General features: G+C 37.9%; 1 protein-coding gene across 5 annotated transcripts in view; it reads right to left on the reverse strand.

Moving 5' to 3' along the window:
• The window catches only part of TP63 (tumor protein p63), a 217,633-nt gene that overhangs the window by 59,088 nt on the left and 141,734 nt on the right, over positions 1-16,811 (reverse strand). For all 5 annotated transcript variants that reach the window (XM_058662120.1, XM_058662119.1, XM_058662118.1 and 2 more), the window contains exon 4: positions 14,726-14,980. In XM_058662120.1, the coding sequence (XP_058518103.1) occupies positions 14,726-14,980 (255 nt within the window). The remainder of the gene's footprint in view (positions 1-14,725; positions 14,981-16,811) is intronic.

The following is a 16,811-nucleotide window of genomic DNA, read 5'->3' on the forward strand; positions in this document are numbered from 1 at the left end:
TGCATGTTTATATTAAAATGCAAACTTGAAATAATTTTAAAGAAATGATATGTATCATTGGACTACTTCAGATGATACTCTTAGGGTAATCAATGCAGACATTTTCTTTTTCTCTATTTCTAATTTAGGTCTTACACACCATACCATAAAAGCTGCTTACACTATAGAACGAACTGTTTGCTATGAATCTTACCAAATAGGAGCAAAAGAAACTTTAATCTAAATTCAAGTCTTAAATCTATGATTTCTGATAATAAAACAGCATTTACCAAGCACTGAGTTGGACATTTTATAACACTGCTACCAATAGGAAGATTATACCCATAGACACAGTGACTAACACAGGCCACGTTGGTAGAGTATGGTGTAACTCAACTCTAGATATCTGAGCACAAAGTTGAGTTCTCCCTTAAATTGCCCTGCCTTACAGGGAACCATGGTTTGTCCATTACTAAGAGTCACAGACTCTGCTTCACAGAAGCCAGAATGTACTGAACACCCACAACCTTCAGGCTTTGTCTGTAAGCCATCTCCTATATTTTACAGAACTACATGCTTTATGTTTCATTCTAATTTAGCAGTGGAGGGTATAGTATTTTAAATCAGGGATGTGTGCAGATGATTTTAATTTTTCATTTTTTTTTGTTTTTGAAGTCTAAATTCCAATGTCAAATGAATTAAGAAAGCAATAAAGTAGGCATTAATATAGGGCCCAAAAGCATATACCCAAAGGACAGTTTCAAAACAAATTACCAAACCAGTTAAGAAAAGAAAAATCTGTTCTCTTGGGAAAGCTTGTAAGCAAGCCATATAAGGATATAACCTCTCATTGTTCAAAGGACAACGCGGGCAGTACCCTGGCAAGTTCCCCTTCTAATTCTCCCTTTTCTAACATGTTCTGTCCTGAGGCATCTTCCACCCCTGAGAGTCTAGTGAGGACAATGGCAATGATGGAAAGGCAGCCCAGGTCTGTTCTTTATCTGGAGACTCGGTGTCTCTCTACGCAGTAGAGATCAGAGTGGTGGTCAGGAGAAGCCTCGAAGGCAGGCAGTATAAACATAATGACAAAATCATATTCTGTAGATTTACACTTTGTCAGAGTTAGTGGGAATAAAATCTAAACTCCAAAATAACTGTAATAAACAAACAGGATTTAACACATAGAAAGCATATAAACAAAATTTTGTGTCTGTGTAAAATAGCATTGCAAGCATACAATGTAGCTCTAGCTAACAACATAGACACAAGTAAAGGAGAAAGGCCCTTAAGATTCTGTTGATAACATTTTTCTTTTTCTAAACCACAAATATTTACCTTCTTTCATGGAACTTTCTAAGAAGTATAGAAAAGCTTGCAGAATTGCATATGTATTCATTAATTAAGATCACTTAAAGTGCTGAATATATTTTGAAGAAACTGCAGTTATTAAAAAGTATTACTTGGCAAAAAAAAAAAAGTTTTGTTTGGCAAATGAAAGAAACCCTCTATTCTCTCTTTATCTGAAAGGCACAAGTCAACTCTCCCAAGAAGAAAAATGAAGGAAAGAAGAGGTGTATTCTCACATTGTGAGACAAACACACTGAGTACATGACAGAAGGCAATGATTACGGAATCGAGATTTCGGATTGATAAGGTTGCATATGACTTTGTCTAGATTCCTCCTCCATATAAAAGTCCACATCCATAAAAATACAGCATCAGAGTCACTAGAGTGTGTTAGAAAACATCACACAAACATGCTATAAAATTGTGTGCTTTTGTGAAAAATTCCACTCACAAATTTCTAATAAGACATTTCACTTTCTCACTCTCACTTTCTCCCTCCCGTTCTTTCTTGTTCTTTCTCTGATTATCCTCTTCCCACCCCCACTCCTAATCCCATGGCTTCTAAAACAGTAATTATTCTTGGGTGAGGGGTGAGAGAAGAGTCTATAAAAATGAAGACTGCTTCCAGCACAGTTGTTAACAACTATTAGCACCTGCATCCAAGCTAGCTGTGCAAAGAGAAGCATGAGAATTGAAAACCACAGTGCGCTAGATAAGAAATCAGTTCTTGAATATGTATGAATTATAGAAATTTTACATTAGCTATATATTTAATTGACCCCTGAGTAGAAATCCAGCCAGGAAATTCCTACTGCTTCTGCTAGTTCTCATGCTGGGAAAGTGAGTTACCTTTCTCTAGACCTCAGGATACCCATCTATCGTGCTTTCTGTGTAGCTCAGGCACTGAAAAGTAAACAAATTAGTTAATGTTTGCTAGCATGTGATGATTCTAAGAAATAAATACAAATACCTGAAAATAAGCCTTTGTTCTATCTTTATATAAAAGTTACAGACTGTAGTCTTCAAGAGGATAAAGGTAATTATAATCAATCACCAGTGGTATTATGAAAGACCAATAAAATTCACCAAAACAAGACATGGACTCAATCTAGATGTCTATCAGTTGATGAGTGGATAAATCATATATATTATATATGCACAATGGAATCCTATTCAGCCAGAAAATACACCAAATCCTGACTGTTGCAACAAGTAGATTCAGCTGGTTATTATGCCTAGTGACATAAGCCATATTCCAAGAGAGAAATGCCACATACCTTCTCCTGTTTGTGGTAGTGAATGTATAGAACAGAAAAAAAAATCATGAGTGAAATTTACATCTTGGGTTTTACTTATTTTTTTGTAGCCATTATCTGTATCTTTCTGAATGATCATCTGTACTACTTTTTATTTTTCAAATAGAAAGAAGAGAGATGGAAGAGAGGAGGAATGAGGGAGGGACATGGCGTTACATTAGAATTGTAGCTATGAACCATATGACATCTGTTTCATTTATATTAAGATAAAATTTAAAAGAATGAGTTATTTTGTGATCACTCATCATCGATGATTGTATCTTAACAATTTTATTTCTTTATATGTTTGAGAGGTAGAGAAAAAGAGAGCAATAGAGAACACACATGCTCCCATCTGCTCCTCTACTCCCCAGATGCCTGCAAGGGCTAGGATTTGTCAGGTCCATGGGGCTAAGAACACAATCCAAGTCTGCCCATGTGAGTGGCAGGAATCTGATTACTTGAACCATAAGCACTGCCTCTCAGGGTCTGCGTCTGCAGAAACCTGGCTTCAGGAGCAGCATGCCAAGCTAGCTGTGCTTATAATGGAAGGCAGTGTCTTGACTCCCAGGTTGAGCAATACTCCATCAACTATTTTATAACATTGATTTGGGAAATGGCAAAAACAGTTATTTGCCATTCCTGCCATTATACTGTATTATCATATATCATATATCGTATATTATATATTTATATTCAATATTATATATTATATGATATATTATATATGATATATATTATATTATCTTCCTCCCACTCACTCCTCCATCACCATTTCCCCCATATTATTATAGGTCTTCTTCAGCAACAGTCACAAATCCAGCATTCTGCTATTTTAGTGCATCGTGACACTACAGATACAGAAAAAGGTAGGAAATCTAGTATCATACTGTCAAGGAACAATGAACAGTTTCATTGGGAGTCCTCCTTTTATCTGGAGTAGAGATGCATACTGCAATGTATTTTCACTTCCTGGTATGTTAGTGTCCATTATACAGTTCATCTATGAGAATATACATATATACATGTCTACCCATTGATCTATTGATCTTGTATTTTGTATCAAATTTGCCTTATAACAGTAAAACATATATTTGTCCTTTTAGGATTGGCTTATTTCACTGGAAATAATGGTCTCCAGTTGAGACCATTTTATTGCAAATGGTAGAATTTCAATTTTTTTATCTCCAATAGTTTATTTTTTAATTTATTCATTAATTACATTGTATTATATGACACAGTTTCATAGTTACTGGGATTCTCCCCACCCCTCCCCACAACCTCCCCCCGTGGTGGATTCCTCCACTTGTTGCATAACCACAGTTCAAGTTCAGTTGAGATTCCCTCTTTGCAAGCATATACCAAACATTCTACCAAATGGTAGAATTTCAATTTCTTATGCAGGTTAGAACAGGAAGAAATTATCACAACAAGGATATATATTCAAGCGTTCATTCTATGGGAGTACAGGAAACATCATTCTAACTAAGGAAGTACAGAAAGTATTATTTCAAATTTCTGTTGTGAAAAAATATTTTCTATCTATTCACTGGTCAATTTGCTTAGTTTAATTATCAGCTAGCCGCCATGTCCCCACAGGTTAATTTGCTAAGTTCAGGGTTTAATTTGCTAAGTACGATTGAAAAAGTAAGTGGAGGTGCTGAATTTGAATGAATGGTGAGTAATGTCAAACTCTCGATTCACAACACAGATTTATTTTCAAATTCTTTCTCTATTCTAAAGGCAAAGGACTAGTTTCTCCAACAAACACTCCAAGCTCTCCTTTTGTGGCGTCTTTAGGAGTTGTCCATTATCTGAAGACCACTCTGCTTTGCGCAGGACATATGAGGCAGGGTGAATACACACACAAGCTATATATTTTTTTTAAGATTTATTTTTATTACAAAGTCAGATATACAGAGAGAGGAGGAGAGACAGAGAGGAAGATCTTTTTGTCCGATGATTCACTCCCCAAGTGACCGCAACGGGCTGGTGCCCATCCGATGCCGGGAACCTGGAACCTCTTCCAGGTCTCCTGTGCGGGTGCAGGGTCCCAACGCATTGGGCCGTCCTTGACTGCCTTCCCAGGCCACAAGCAGGGATCTGGATGGGAAGTGGAGCTGCCGGGATTAGAACCGGCGTCCATATGGGGTCCCGGCGCGTTCAAGGTGAGGACTTTAGCCGCTAGGCCACGCCGCCGGGCCCCACAAGCTATATTTTTAAGTTCAATATAATATGTTTTTTCTTTTCTTTTAAGCAAATTATCACTAATATAAAATTGATTTAATTTTTGCATGTTAAGAAGAGCTTATATTATACAAACGTTTTAGTATTATTCCTAACAAAAGGAATTCCTTGTATAATTACCTTTCCAATATCCCTACAAAAAAATTTCAATAATATAGGCTTCTTATTCAATGTTAAATCCATCAAGATTCTGGCAGGCTGATATATTAAGATATTTAATGACAGAAACCAACTTTAGATGAGTTATATTTTTAAAAATAACTAAAAAATCACATAAATAAACTTAATGCATACATGACAAGTGTGCAAGATACTTAGGTAAACTTTACAGGATCTGGAGATTTTCTTATAATAAATTATCAGTGATTTATAGTGGCAATTGCTTGGCTTTTTTGACATTCAGTTAATCATATGTGTGACTTACTTGATTATGATTCCTTGGTTAGAAATGTGGTGTGTAATTACATTTTCCTTATGGGAAAACATGATTTGCTCTTCCAAGAATACAAAACAAGGGAAAAAATTGTAGAAGCATTATATCAACTTCCTGGCTATAGATTCATAAATATGAAAATCTCAAATGAACCAGCGGATGGAAACTGCTAACTTTCCATCTCTTCCTGTAACTCTTTCAAATAAATACATCTTCAGAAAAAGAAAACAAAACCTAAATGAGCAAAAAGCTGGAAGAGATAAATAAACAAAATAAGAGGTAGGAGAAAAAAGTCTTTTTTAGCCGACATTATTTAATTGTAACTACTGTAAATTAATTCCACTATACCTAACTAGAGTAATATATTTTATGAGTATAAATATGCACATTTATGTTTACATTTGAAAGAAAAAGTGCAATTATCTCATAATTGTAGTTGAAAATTTGTCCCTTGATTTTGATGAAATGTTACCAATAAAACACTGAGACACTGAAACAAAACAGCTGATTAACAGATACAGGGTCCAATTTCACATATTTTTCAAAAAATCTTTCACATTAGGAAAATTACACAAACACTTTCTTTTAATTTTAATGTGCAGGGACTTATGTATTAGTTTACTTCATGAATTTTTGTGGGTAAAAACTCAAGAAAGCTGTCTGATCTGTAAGCATGGACACCATGCAGTTTTCAAGCACACAAATCGAAGGGGAAAAAAATCCAGGAAGATATAATAACATATTAGAGTTTCGTCTCCCTGGCTCCCAAAGAACTTCATAAACTTTAATTAAGCCTCACAGCAATCCTGCCAAGTAAATATTATAATACCCATTTAACAGGTGGGCAGAAGTAGAGCCACCTGCCCTAGCTCAGACAGCTTGTTAGTACACAAAAATCATCTTCCTAAGATCTGTATTCTACTTAATGAGCCACACTCCTCAAGAGCCTGTCAGATGACTTGTCAATTTCAAATCTGAGCTCTGAAGTTAGGTAACCACCTTTTTCTTTTTAATACAACTTGGAAACCATTCAAAGAAAAAGTAATGTCTTTTGATATAGTCTCCTCAACTTATTCATTATATTTTTCACAAGAGCTGGTGCAGATGATGCTGGCGAAACAACATAAAAGAAAACACAAATTAAAATGTCATTAGAGTCACACTAACCTGAGAAGGCTCATTCTAGTTGTAAAGAAACTTTCCCTGGTTTGTCTCATGACAAGTTAGAACTAAGGTCCCTGACAACCACCAAATTTTAAATTTCAGATGAGATGAGCCTGATGAGAGTCACAATCACTACTAAAAGCTAGAGGAGAGACCTCTATGGAGATCATTAGCTGCAAACGTGGTGACCCCTTGTTTTAAAAAACAACAACAGCAGCAACAACGAAACCTACCATATCAACAAAACATCCTTGGGGTTCCAAAGATCTAATATTCATCTTTCTAATTTACAATAAGTGTCAGATTTGCAGTATTGGTAAGAAAAGCTGTTGTTGAGGCTCAGGGCAGTGGTTCAGTTGGTTAATTCTCACGTTGCAAGTGCCGGGATCCCTTATGGGTGAGTCCATGTCCTGGCTGCTCCACTTCCCATAAACCTCCCTGCTTATGGCCTGGAAAGCAGTAGAGATTGATCCAAAGCCTTGGGATCCTGCACCCATACTAGAGACCTCCCAGGAAGCTCTTGGCTCTTTGGTCCTGGCTTCAGATTGGCTTAGCTCCAGCTGCTGCATCCATTTAGGGAATGCATCAGCGGATGGAAGATCTTTCTCTCTGTCCTTTTCTCTGTAAATCTTATCTGCCTTTCAAAAAAAAAAAAAAAACCAAGTAAATAAAAAAAAAGAAAGAAAAGCTGTCAGCTACAGTGACTCGAGTAGATAAACTAATGGCAGCTGATATAAAACCATGAAGCTTTTTCCTCATGATCTGACTTACATCCTGAGAAACATACAATCGGCATTCACCAAAGGGAAGGGGAATTATGACACAGATTTTGTTAAACAATGGCAAAGGATAATTTGGGGAGATATAAGCAGAAGTTGAAAAGATCATATATGGGAATGTGCCCAGAGTAACAACCCCACAGAAAAATGCACACACCATGCAGGGTTGATTTCCAAATTTACGTGAATCTTTATGGATCTCCATCAAGCTTTATAACATATTATACTTTTCTTAAGTTGCTAAAAATTCTTAGGGTATTATTCTCTGTTTCTCCTTCAGTTTTCAGGTAATTTTGTTTCCAGCACACTCTATTCGTTAAACAATCACAAAACTCACAAAACTGATAAAGTCCTTTAAATTTCACTGTCTTCTTCTAATTATAGCTTTGTTCAATTTTAGAAAACTAAGGTAAAGTTTCAGAACTCCTGCAACAATAAGAACAAAACCAATAAATCTTTTCTTTATGTTAAATATTCCACACTGCATAGCATTTGATTTCCTTATAAAAGTTAATAGGAACTAGAAACAAGGAAGATAATTTAGTTTTTAAAAACACTGAAAAACTATAAATTTAATAATGTATTCTTTAGTTAAAAATAATAGTTAATTTATTCATATGAATTTTATTTTTTTTAAATACTTGTTTATTTGAAAGGCAGTGTGATATAGAGGGATGTGTGGGGGGTGGAGACAGAGACGGGGAGAGAGAGAGAGAGAGAGAGAGATTTTTCCATCTGCCAATTCACTACAAATTTTGAAACTGATAGTTAATTTTTCTAAAATACATACCAGTAATTTTTAACTTAGCTGCTTACTCCAGCTTGCAGTTATTTTAACTTCAATCTTTCCATGCCATTGTTACCACATTCAGTCTGTTTTTCCTAATAGCAGTTATCTTTTTAAAAAAATATCACTAGTATTAAAAGTTGTGAAACTATTATAAGCAAAGTGAGGATGTTTTTTTTATGAATTAACCTGTTCATGTTAAGCCTACTTTGCACCCAAGACAACAGACCGGGCTTAGAATGCAGCTGTCCCTGCAGACACTGCATTTTAAGGCCATCCTGCTACAATACCTAATGATCATCTGGTTCATTTATAACAAACCTATAGCCCCAGTGACATCTGGGTTTGCTACCTCAAGGTAGCTGTTAGTTGAGGTGATTTGTTAAGTGCAAAGGGCGTAATGATCTGATTCCTGCTCCTGAAAGAAAGCTCCGTGCAGATTTGTTTAGATCATGATCTTTTGCATATTAATTGATCACTTCAGGAAAGCAGGAAAATAGACATATCATGAGGACAACATCAAACTGACCACTACTAGTAACACAAGTGAAGAAGGTACAGATAGAGGAGAAGGAAGAGGCACGCAGGAGGAGAGAAGGAGAAAGGGGTGGCAGAAGAGTGGGAGAAGGAAGGAGAAAGTTTTTTCGTTGCTGTTTTACTATCATAGTAAAAAGAAATATAAAAGCTTTGTTCAATGATTTTGAATCTGCAGTAGTCTTATAATATTCAGATGAAATAAATTAGTACCAAAGATTTTTCTTTTAAATGGAAATTCTATTTTTAGCTATCACACCATTTATCACAGTGTGGGTTTGTGATAAATATTAGGAGAAATTGGCTTATTGCATTTGCACTAACCTGAAGGCAATCTACAGATCCTGTGAGCGTGCTGATTTAGTGATGCTGCTGTAGACTGGGAAACTCATATAGTGCAGCATGCTTTACAATGGACAATCACATTAAATTACCAAACCAAGGGTTGAGCAAGCTACATGAACCAGGAATCCTCAAGTGCTTTATTTAGGACACACTTCCTCAACACTCTGTGAAGAAATAGCAGGTTATCAAGGCATTATCATTTTTTCACCACAGGAGGTACACGAAAAGGCCACTTCGTTATACCTCATGTGACTTACAGAATCGTTAGGCAAGAAGTGCAATACGCTTTCTAACTGAACAAATACATCACTGGCATAAGTTCCTGACTTCAGTTCTTTCCCAGTGAAATATAGGGGGTCATTCAAAATAAGAGCGGTTCAAACCTCAGTTAGGGTTAAACATGAATGGAGGAAGTGTTCTTTGTGAAAGCAAGCTGATAAATCATACTGAGCACTGAAAACTTTGTCTGTACATCATGTCCTTTGATGGCTATTCTTATGATCCTCTAAATTCCAGAGGGCCACGCAAGAGGCTGGCTTGCATTCGATTTCTGCAGAGCTGGCAGTCTTTTTCTGAAAGTCTAACATTACAGGTAACCTGATGACAGGGTGGGTGGGCCACAGGCAGGCATCTGGGCTCGCCTTGTGAGCCAAGGGGAGTGAGCTTGCCGAGACTGTGACAGATCTGTTGGGATCAATGGGACTCTGCGGGAACTGGCTGTTCCTCTTTCATATGCCACCTCCCTAATCTCTCCACTTGCTCAAGTCAGATTCTTCAAAGCTCTGAACATGACACAAGGTTGTCACGATTAGGAAAGGTGAAAGAATGCTCTCTATAAATCATGGCTACATGCAGAAGGGAACACATTCACTGACTCTTAAAGATCAGAGTCAGAGTGGAGGGACACTGTTACAAACTACAATTATTTTCTTTAACCTCCAGGATGATACAAGCCAACTTTCTTTAGGGTATGCTGCAAACTGCATATTGTGGTGGACCTGAGGTCAGTGTTTCTTCCCTGTAAGACCCTGAAGTTTACAAAAAGAGAAAGACACAATAGCAAAAAATGATCCTACCTCCCAAGGGCAGGATCATTTGCTCCGACTGAGCACAGCCTGTGGATTTTCATGGTGAATGCACAGAGTACTGCGTGCAATGGGCTATGAAAAATAAGTCTCCAGACAAAGGAGTGTGAAGTCAGTCATAAAAACAGACTGCCCAGTATTCAGCAGGCCACATCACTGAAATTCAGCACAGAAAAATCCCTCTGTTTCGGCATAGTACTCCTTGGAAGTATTTCCTTCATTCAAGCAGATGCCACACAGAGTTTTTCTTTCCTCATCAGAAGCTCACAGAACATTCCAAATCAGGACACATGACTCTTTGTCCTGGTCATATAGTATTTCATCGTAGGGATGCCATTCACTGTGGATTAAGACAGTGCTACAGATGTGCCTATTCCCAGTGGAAGTGCCTTGTTTGGATCCTGGCTTTGCTTTTGATTCATTCTTCCTACTAATGCGCCACATACAAGGTAGCAGGTAATGAATGACTCAAGCAATTATATTCCTGTCATACACATGAACATAGAGATGGTGTTCCAGGCTCTGGCTTCGGTCTGGTCGATCTCTGGCTATGACAGGCATTTGTGGAGTAAGCCAATCTCTGTCTACCTTTTGAGTAACTTTGAACATTTTTAAAAGGAATGTGCCACAAATGGTAGGAGATGTAAAATATTTTAAATGTTTTATTATTATAATTTTCCATGATGTACTTCTACAAGAATTCTTTTCTACCCTTCACCTTCCTCCCTCTCAGTTTTCTCCTCCACCATTTTCCACCATATTATCATAGTAGAATAGCTCTTTAGTAACAGTTACAAGTTTAATATTCTGCTATGTAAGTGTACCAAGGCACTGTAAGGTAATGGTAGGAAATGTAGTATTAAATTGCCCAGATATTTTTAAGAGTTTTTTTGGAAGTCCTTCTTCCATTTGGAAGTAGAAATGCCACATGTCTTCACTTTCCAATTATTATTTATTTGAAAGGCAGAGAGCCAGAATAAAATCTAGCATTCATGGTTCATATATAAAATGTTCAGAACATCCAGAATTGAACCAGGCCAAAACCAGGTCTTGAGAAATTAACTCGAATAACCTATGCATAAATACTTGAGCCATCCTCTTCTACCTCCTAAAACACATGTTATTATAAAGCTAGAGTAAAAAGTGAACTAGGACTCAACCCCAGGCATTCCAATATTTCATGCAACAATCCAACAGACACCCCAATCACTGTCAAAAACATCCCTTAGACATTGTTTATTGAACTGATTCCATGCTTGTGAGTGATTAGGTTCTAGTACTTTATACAAATTAATATGCAAATTATTCAATAAGTGAGAACCACTGTTTTCGTTTATGTGATACACAAATGGAAAAGCATGAAGCAGCAGATTGGAAATAATGAATAAAAACCCAAAGTCAACAGGTCCTTGAATCTGGAAAGAGTCCTTTCTGGTGCTGGCCAACACAAACTGCACCAGCTCGGGCAGGTCCAGGGGAGCCCACAGGTGCTGCTGCAGTCTGCATTCGGGAGCAGCTGTTAGCATCCCAAGCCACCTATCCCTACACTTGGAGAATGGATAGCACAGTGCCTCAGAGTATGCATGCTAACAGCATAAAAACATCAATGAAAAGTAATATATATTTTCCTCTCCATTTCCTCAAAGTATTGGCTCTCAGAAAAATAAACCTTCAGCCAAACTACAATCAACTCCTGAAAATAAGGGATTTGAATTCAGATTCAGTAAAGAGCAATAGACCTAAGACTATATTGATACTTACAGTACATTTGCACATCATGCAATTTTTACGGTAAAGAAAATATTGGTGACTCCACTTTAGGTGGGGAAAATCAATTTAGAAAGATTGGATTTGAGGGGGGAGTGCCCTACATGCTACTAGAAAGTTTCATACAGTTGGATTCTACATTTCAGCTTCTTACCATCTCTAAAATGCCTTTGTGGTGGATGATTCCCAGCTACAACACTAGACCACTATTATACTATGTTAAATGATAAGACTCTATAGTTAGTGCCAATTAAATTGCGGCATAGAAGGAAAATCTGAAACTAAATTGTTGATTTGGCAGTAGAATTATATATGTGATTGTGAAATGGAGAATATAGAAAAATATTATTATACTTTAAGTCATTGAAACATTTAAAATATTTTAATTTTTGTAGAAACAATCATATTTATCATTTAAATTAAAATTCAAAGAAAAATTCACATATATATATATATATATATATATATATATATATATGCTCAAGCATGCCCCTGACTCTGTCAATAAAGGGAAGACACTGCTTCAAGAGTCAAAATTAGCTAAAGACTCACACTGTGAGTGAGAAAGCCTCTAGTTCAACTCCTTCCACGTCCAATTATTATTTCTGTAGCCTTGACTTCTTAAAGCTTCCTCATTTATAAAACCTGGAAAAACAGACTTGCCTCTAAAGTTCACATAAGACAAATGTACAAGAAAATTATTTCAAGTGTGAAGTCTCTGTGTAGAAGCAGTATGTGTAATTTGATTCAAACGATGAGAAGCTACTGTGTAGAAGATACAAGTCTGACATGTTTTTAGGTGATCTCAGCAGCCAGTTAATAAAGGTCCAAGTTTCTTGGGTTCAGAAAAATACTACTGGGATCAAAATAAGCCTAGTCACAAGCAAGAAAGAACTTTAACTAAAATATCAATATTACATATTAATAGGATAATTATTCTGCAGAAGATATAGAATACAGAGTGGAAATCCAAGAGAAGTCAAACTGTCTATCAACGATCAGTTAGGAATGGCAGACAAAATAGTCAACAGGAACCTAAGTTCTTCCAGAAATTTCTTATGCTTATTCTTAAGTCTATCATGGTAAGGAAACAAGGTAGGTTTCATTGTCCTCAGTCTCATCTGAGGTACAGTGTGAGTTGGGTCTTGGCTGAGGACACAGGGATGATGGAGACCATCATGTAGGTGCTTTTCTTCCCCCGGGGCCTCCCCTTCTACTCAGGCCATTCTTAGGACTGTTGCCACATAGCAGGACAATTTGCCAGTGAGCCCCATCAAAACATTTTCCTTCTTTTTCACATGAAATTTAGGCAGAGATACCCAACATTTTTTGTCTGTGACAATTTACTTCTCTGGGAGAGGGACATTGAGTGATGATAGTTTAGGATTGTGGAAAGTTTTTAAAATTCCTTAAGATTTCTGCATGATTCTCAGAATCATGATTCCAGAAGGGAAAGTGGTTTTTCATTTGGTGACCCTCTACACCCACAATCTTTTCAGCTGTGCCAACCTTTACAATAGAGTGGATTGCTGAGTAAATGAAACAATTGTCAGCTTGAAGAACAGTAATTTTAAGTGTTCAACTGGTGTCTTAAGAGACATCAATATTCCAGCCAAAAAATTGTTATTTTAGTAGTTTCTCGGTAAAATGTCACTTAAATCCATCAATGAACTATTTAAAGGCTATAAACTCTTCTGTTTACTGACCGATAGAACCATCTCCAAGATTACTAATAGAAGAAACTAAAGATTGTGACTCCATTTAAATAACACATGGTAGGAAGGTCAAGTTTATGCTAACAGTTATAGTTGAAATATAAAATGCAAAAGGAAAGAGCTAAAATAAAATTACTTTTAGAAAGCTTTCAAAAACCCAACATGAAATGGTGGAAAAAGCAAGAAAGAATATACTCCAGTAGAAGAAATAAGAAACCGCCACCCCTGATGACTGCATCCCATACAGGAGTGCTGGTTCAAGTCTTGGCTGCTCTGCTTCCTAGTCAACACACTGCCAGTACACATGGGAAAGCAGTGGAAGATGGTGCAGACGTTTGGACCTTGCCACTTCTGTTTTGGAGGAGATAGAGCTTCAGTCTCCTGACTACCCAATGACCTAGCCATGGCAACCTTGTCCGTTTGGGGAGTAAATCAGTCATTGGAATATCCTTCTGTCTCTTCTCTCTCTATATTGCTCTGCCTTTCAAATAAATAAATTCTTTATACATAAGTAACCAATTCACTTGTTCTCAATACAATTATATCATGTTTTCTTAAATGATATCAAACTATACTTCCTTTATTCACTTTAAAAAGGGACATTTATTTATGCGAAAGAATTATAGAGAGGGAGATAGAGAGATCTTCTATCTGTTGGTTCACTTCCCAGGTAGACCCCATGGCCAGGGATGGTCCTGGAAGAAGCCAGGAACATTACCCAGATCTCCCTCATGGGCAGCAAGGGCCCAAACATTTGAGCTATCTTCCACTCCTTTTCCAAAGCCATTAGCACCCATAGGGGATGCAAACATTCAAGGTGGTAGCTTAACCTGTTATGCCATGAAGCAGGCTTTTCACTTTTGAAAATTGCACCTCACTGTGCCATTTCCTTGTTCACAGTAATGAGAATGGCAGTGCTAAGCCTGATGGAGACTGTGGGCATGTGATTTTTAAATGACAGTAATCTTTTTGATAACACTATACATTTTCCCAAAATATTTCACACAAAAAAGCTCACATGAATACAATGCAGGCTGGCACCCTGTGACTAAAATCCCAAGGTGGATGTTTAAGTGGTAGATCCAGACTTTTCTCACCAAATGGTACTGCCACCCTTTTCCTCTTGCTCAATGTTAAACATTCAACAATAAAATTTGCACGTTGAAGTTGGAATCTCTAATCCTGGCAGTTTGAGACATCCTTACATTTAGGGGTCACTTTGGTGACTAGTACACCCCCTGCTCTTACCGTCCAGGTAGCCGACTTGGCGGTGCTCGACTGTTGGAAGGACACATCGAAGCTGTGTGGACCTGGGTAGTCGGTGTTGGAGGGGATGGCAGGCGAGGGTGAGAGGGCGTCGAAGGTAGAGCTGGGCTGCGCATATGGAGAGGGTGCCGTGACGCTGTTCTGTGCATGGTCTGTGCTGTAGGGGCTGGTAGACGAGGAGCCATTCTGGATCTGCTGGTCCATGCTGTTCAGGAGCCCCAGGTTCGTATACTGTGGCTGCAAAAAAATAGAGAAATGCCCATATTAGCCTCACACGCTACAGATCATTCCACTAAAGAGAGCCTCACATCTGAAACACTTCACATCAAAGATCTAATCATTGATTTGGAATAAACGGAAATAGCAAGACCACCCTCTGTGTGTGTGTGTGTGTGTGTGTATGTGTGTGTGTGTGTGTGTGTGTGCATAATAGCAACCATATATCATGCTGTCTGTACCACTTTTGGAGTTTTTGGAGACTGACTTCCTCAAGAAGGTGTAATGGCAGAAAGTGAGGGCAACTTATTCACCAACCATGCCAAGTATGCCCAGTGCTCACTACTACCTAGGAATTCTTAATAGAAGACTATTGCTTATTAGGTATTCAGGATTAGGTACGTGTGTATGTATTTGATGATATTCCTAATGAGAAAGACTACTTCTTGGATTGAATATCTTAAATTAGGGGGAAAAAGAAAGAATGAAAATGGATCAAAAATATTAGGAAAACCCAACTATAATAATTAGAACATAACAGGATATCTAAATATGATCTCCTTTTTGGATATTTTCTTTCAATTCCTGCTACTATTTTCTGCCTTGTAAGTAAATAAAAGGTCATTGTATTATGAATTGGAGTCAATGATTGATCAATTCAAAGCATGCTAGCTCGTATAGTCCTCTAGCCAATGCAGAGTCCCCAATGCACAGGCCCAAGTGCAAAGCGGGTATTCAGCAAAATTTTAACAGAAATATGGCATTGGTTTCATCCCAATTTACCTTTATGCAATTTTATTGTATTACTATCATAGTGGGAAGCAATTGCCCATGCATTGCTTATAGAGTGGGAATTTTGAAATTCAACTTTCTGCATCTGGGTTCCAGGCTCTGCCCATGCCATTGCCATCACAACTCTCGGTCTGATCAGATAAATTGCACCTTGGCCATTCCCCTACCTTAGTGAAAGAGAGCCCATTTCTAGAAGGAACAGCTGGTCTTTGGGTCAGGATTTCATCTGTGACTTACTGGGATACATGGAAATCTCCTTCAAGAGCAAAAAATGGAAGAAAAGCAAGAAGGGGAACACAGCCCATAAACAAGGGCCCTGGATCTCCAAATGAAACATACCTGAGAACCCAGACTCTGTTAAAATCTGGACTAGGGCAGCCTCTCAAAGAAACAGGAGGTTGGAAACTGTTTCATTTTTAGCTTTAGGATCAACAAAATTATTTTATTGCACTTCCATTCTTTCATGTGGGGAAGAAAAGTGGCCACTGCCATTCCATTCAATCCAAAGAGCATGTGTCTAAATGTTAACTGTCGCATGCCCACTCCATTCCCTTCGTGCATTCGCATTCCACTGCCGAACGTCACGTTCCCATTTGCTCTGCAAATAGCTATGAATCTCTTTACACTTATCCCCTTGCTGACAAGAGCAGCTGCTGCTCTTGCCTTCTTTCCCCTCCAGCTTCCATAGCTTCTAGCCCTACCCCATGGCTTCAGCTTTGCCTCCTGACAGGTGTGGCAAAACTGCAGGTAAAATAACTAGAGGAGAAAAAAAATAAAACCTGAGGCCAAGGCTGGTACAAATATGTCCACACCCCGGCTGAACTAAAGCTCTTAGGTATCCAGGCCTGAGGCAACAGCCTGGGTAGGGGATTGAAAAGACATTATTTGTGTTCAAGTTAAGGGTCAGTATACAAAGCACTCGTGAAAGTCCTGTAGGAATCAGATAATGCTCCCAGCGGCGCGTGCTTCCCTACAGCAGCACAATTAGGGAGGCAGTGGGCCCTGACAAAAAGGACAAAGAAACTGGTTGAGCACTTTCTCGCAGGCAGTAAAATGCCTG

The sequence above is a fragment of the Ochotona princeps genome, chromosome 3, assembly GCF_030435755.1.
Source record: "Ochotona princeps isolate mOchPri1 chromosome 3, mOchPri1.hap1, whole genome shotgun sequence".
In the NCBI taxonomy this organism is placed as follows: domain Eukaryota; kingdom Metazoa; phylum Chordata; class Mammalia; order Lagomorpha; family Ochotonidae; genus Ochotona; species Ochotona princeps.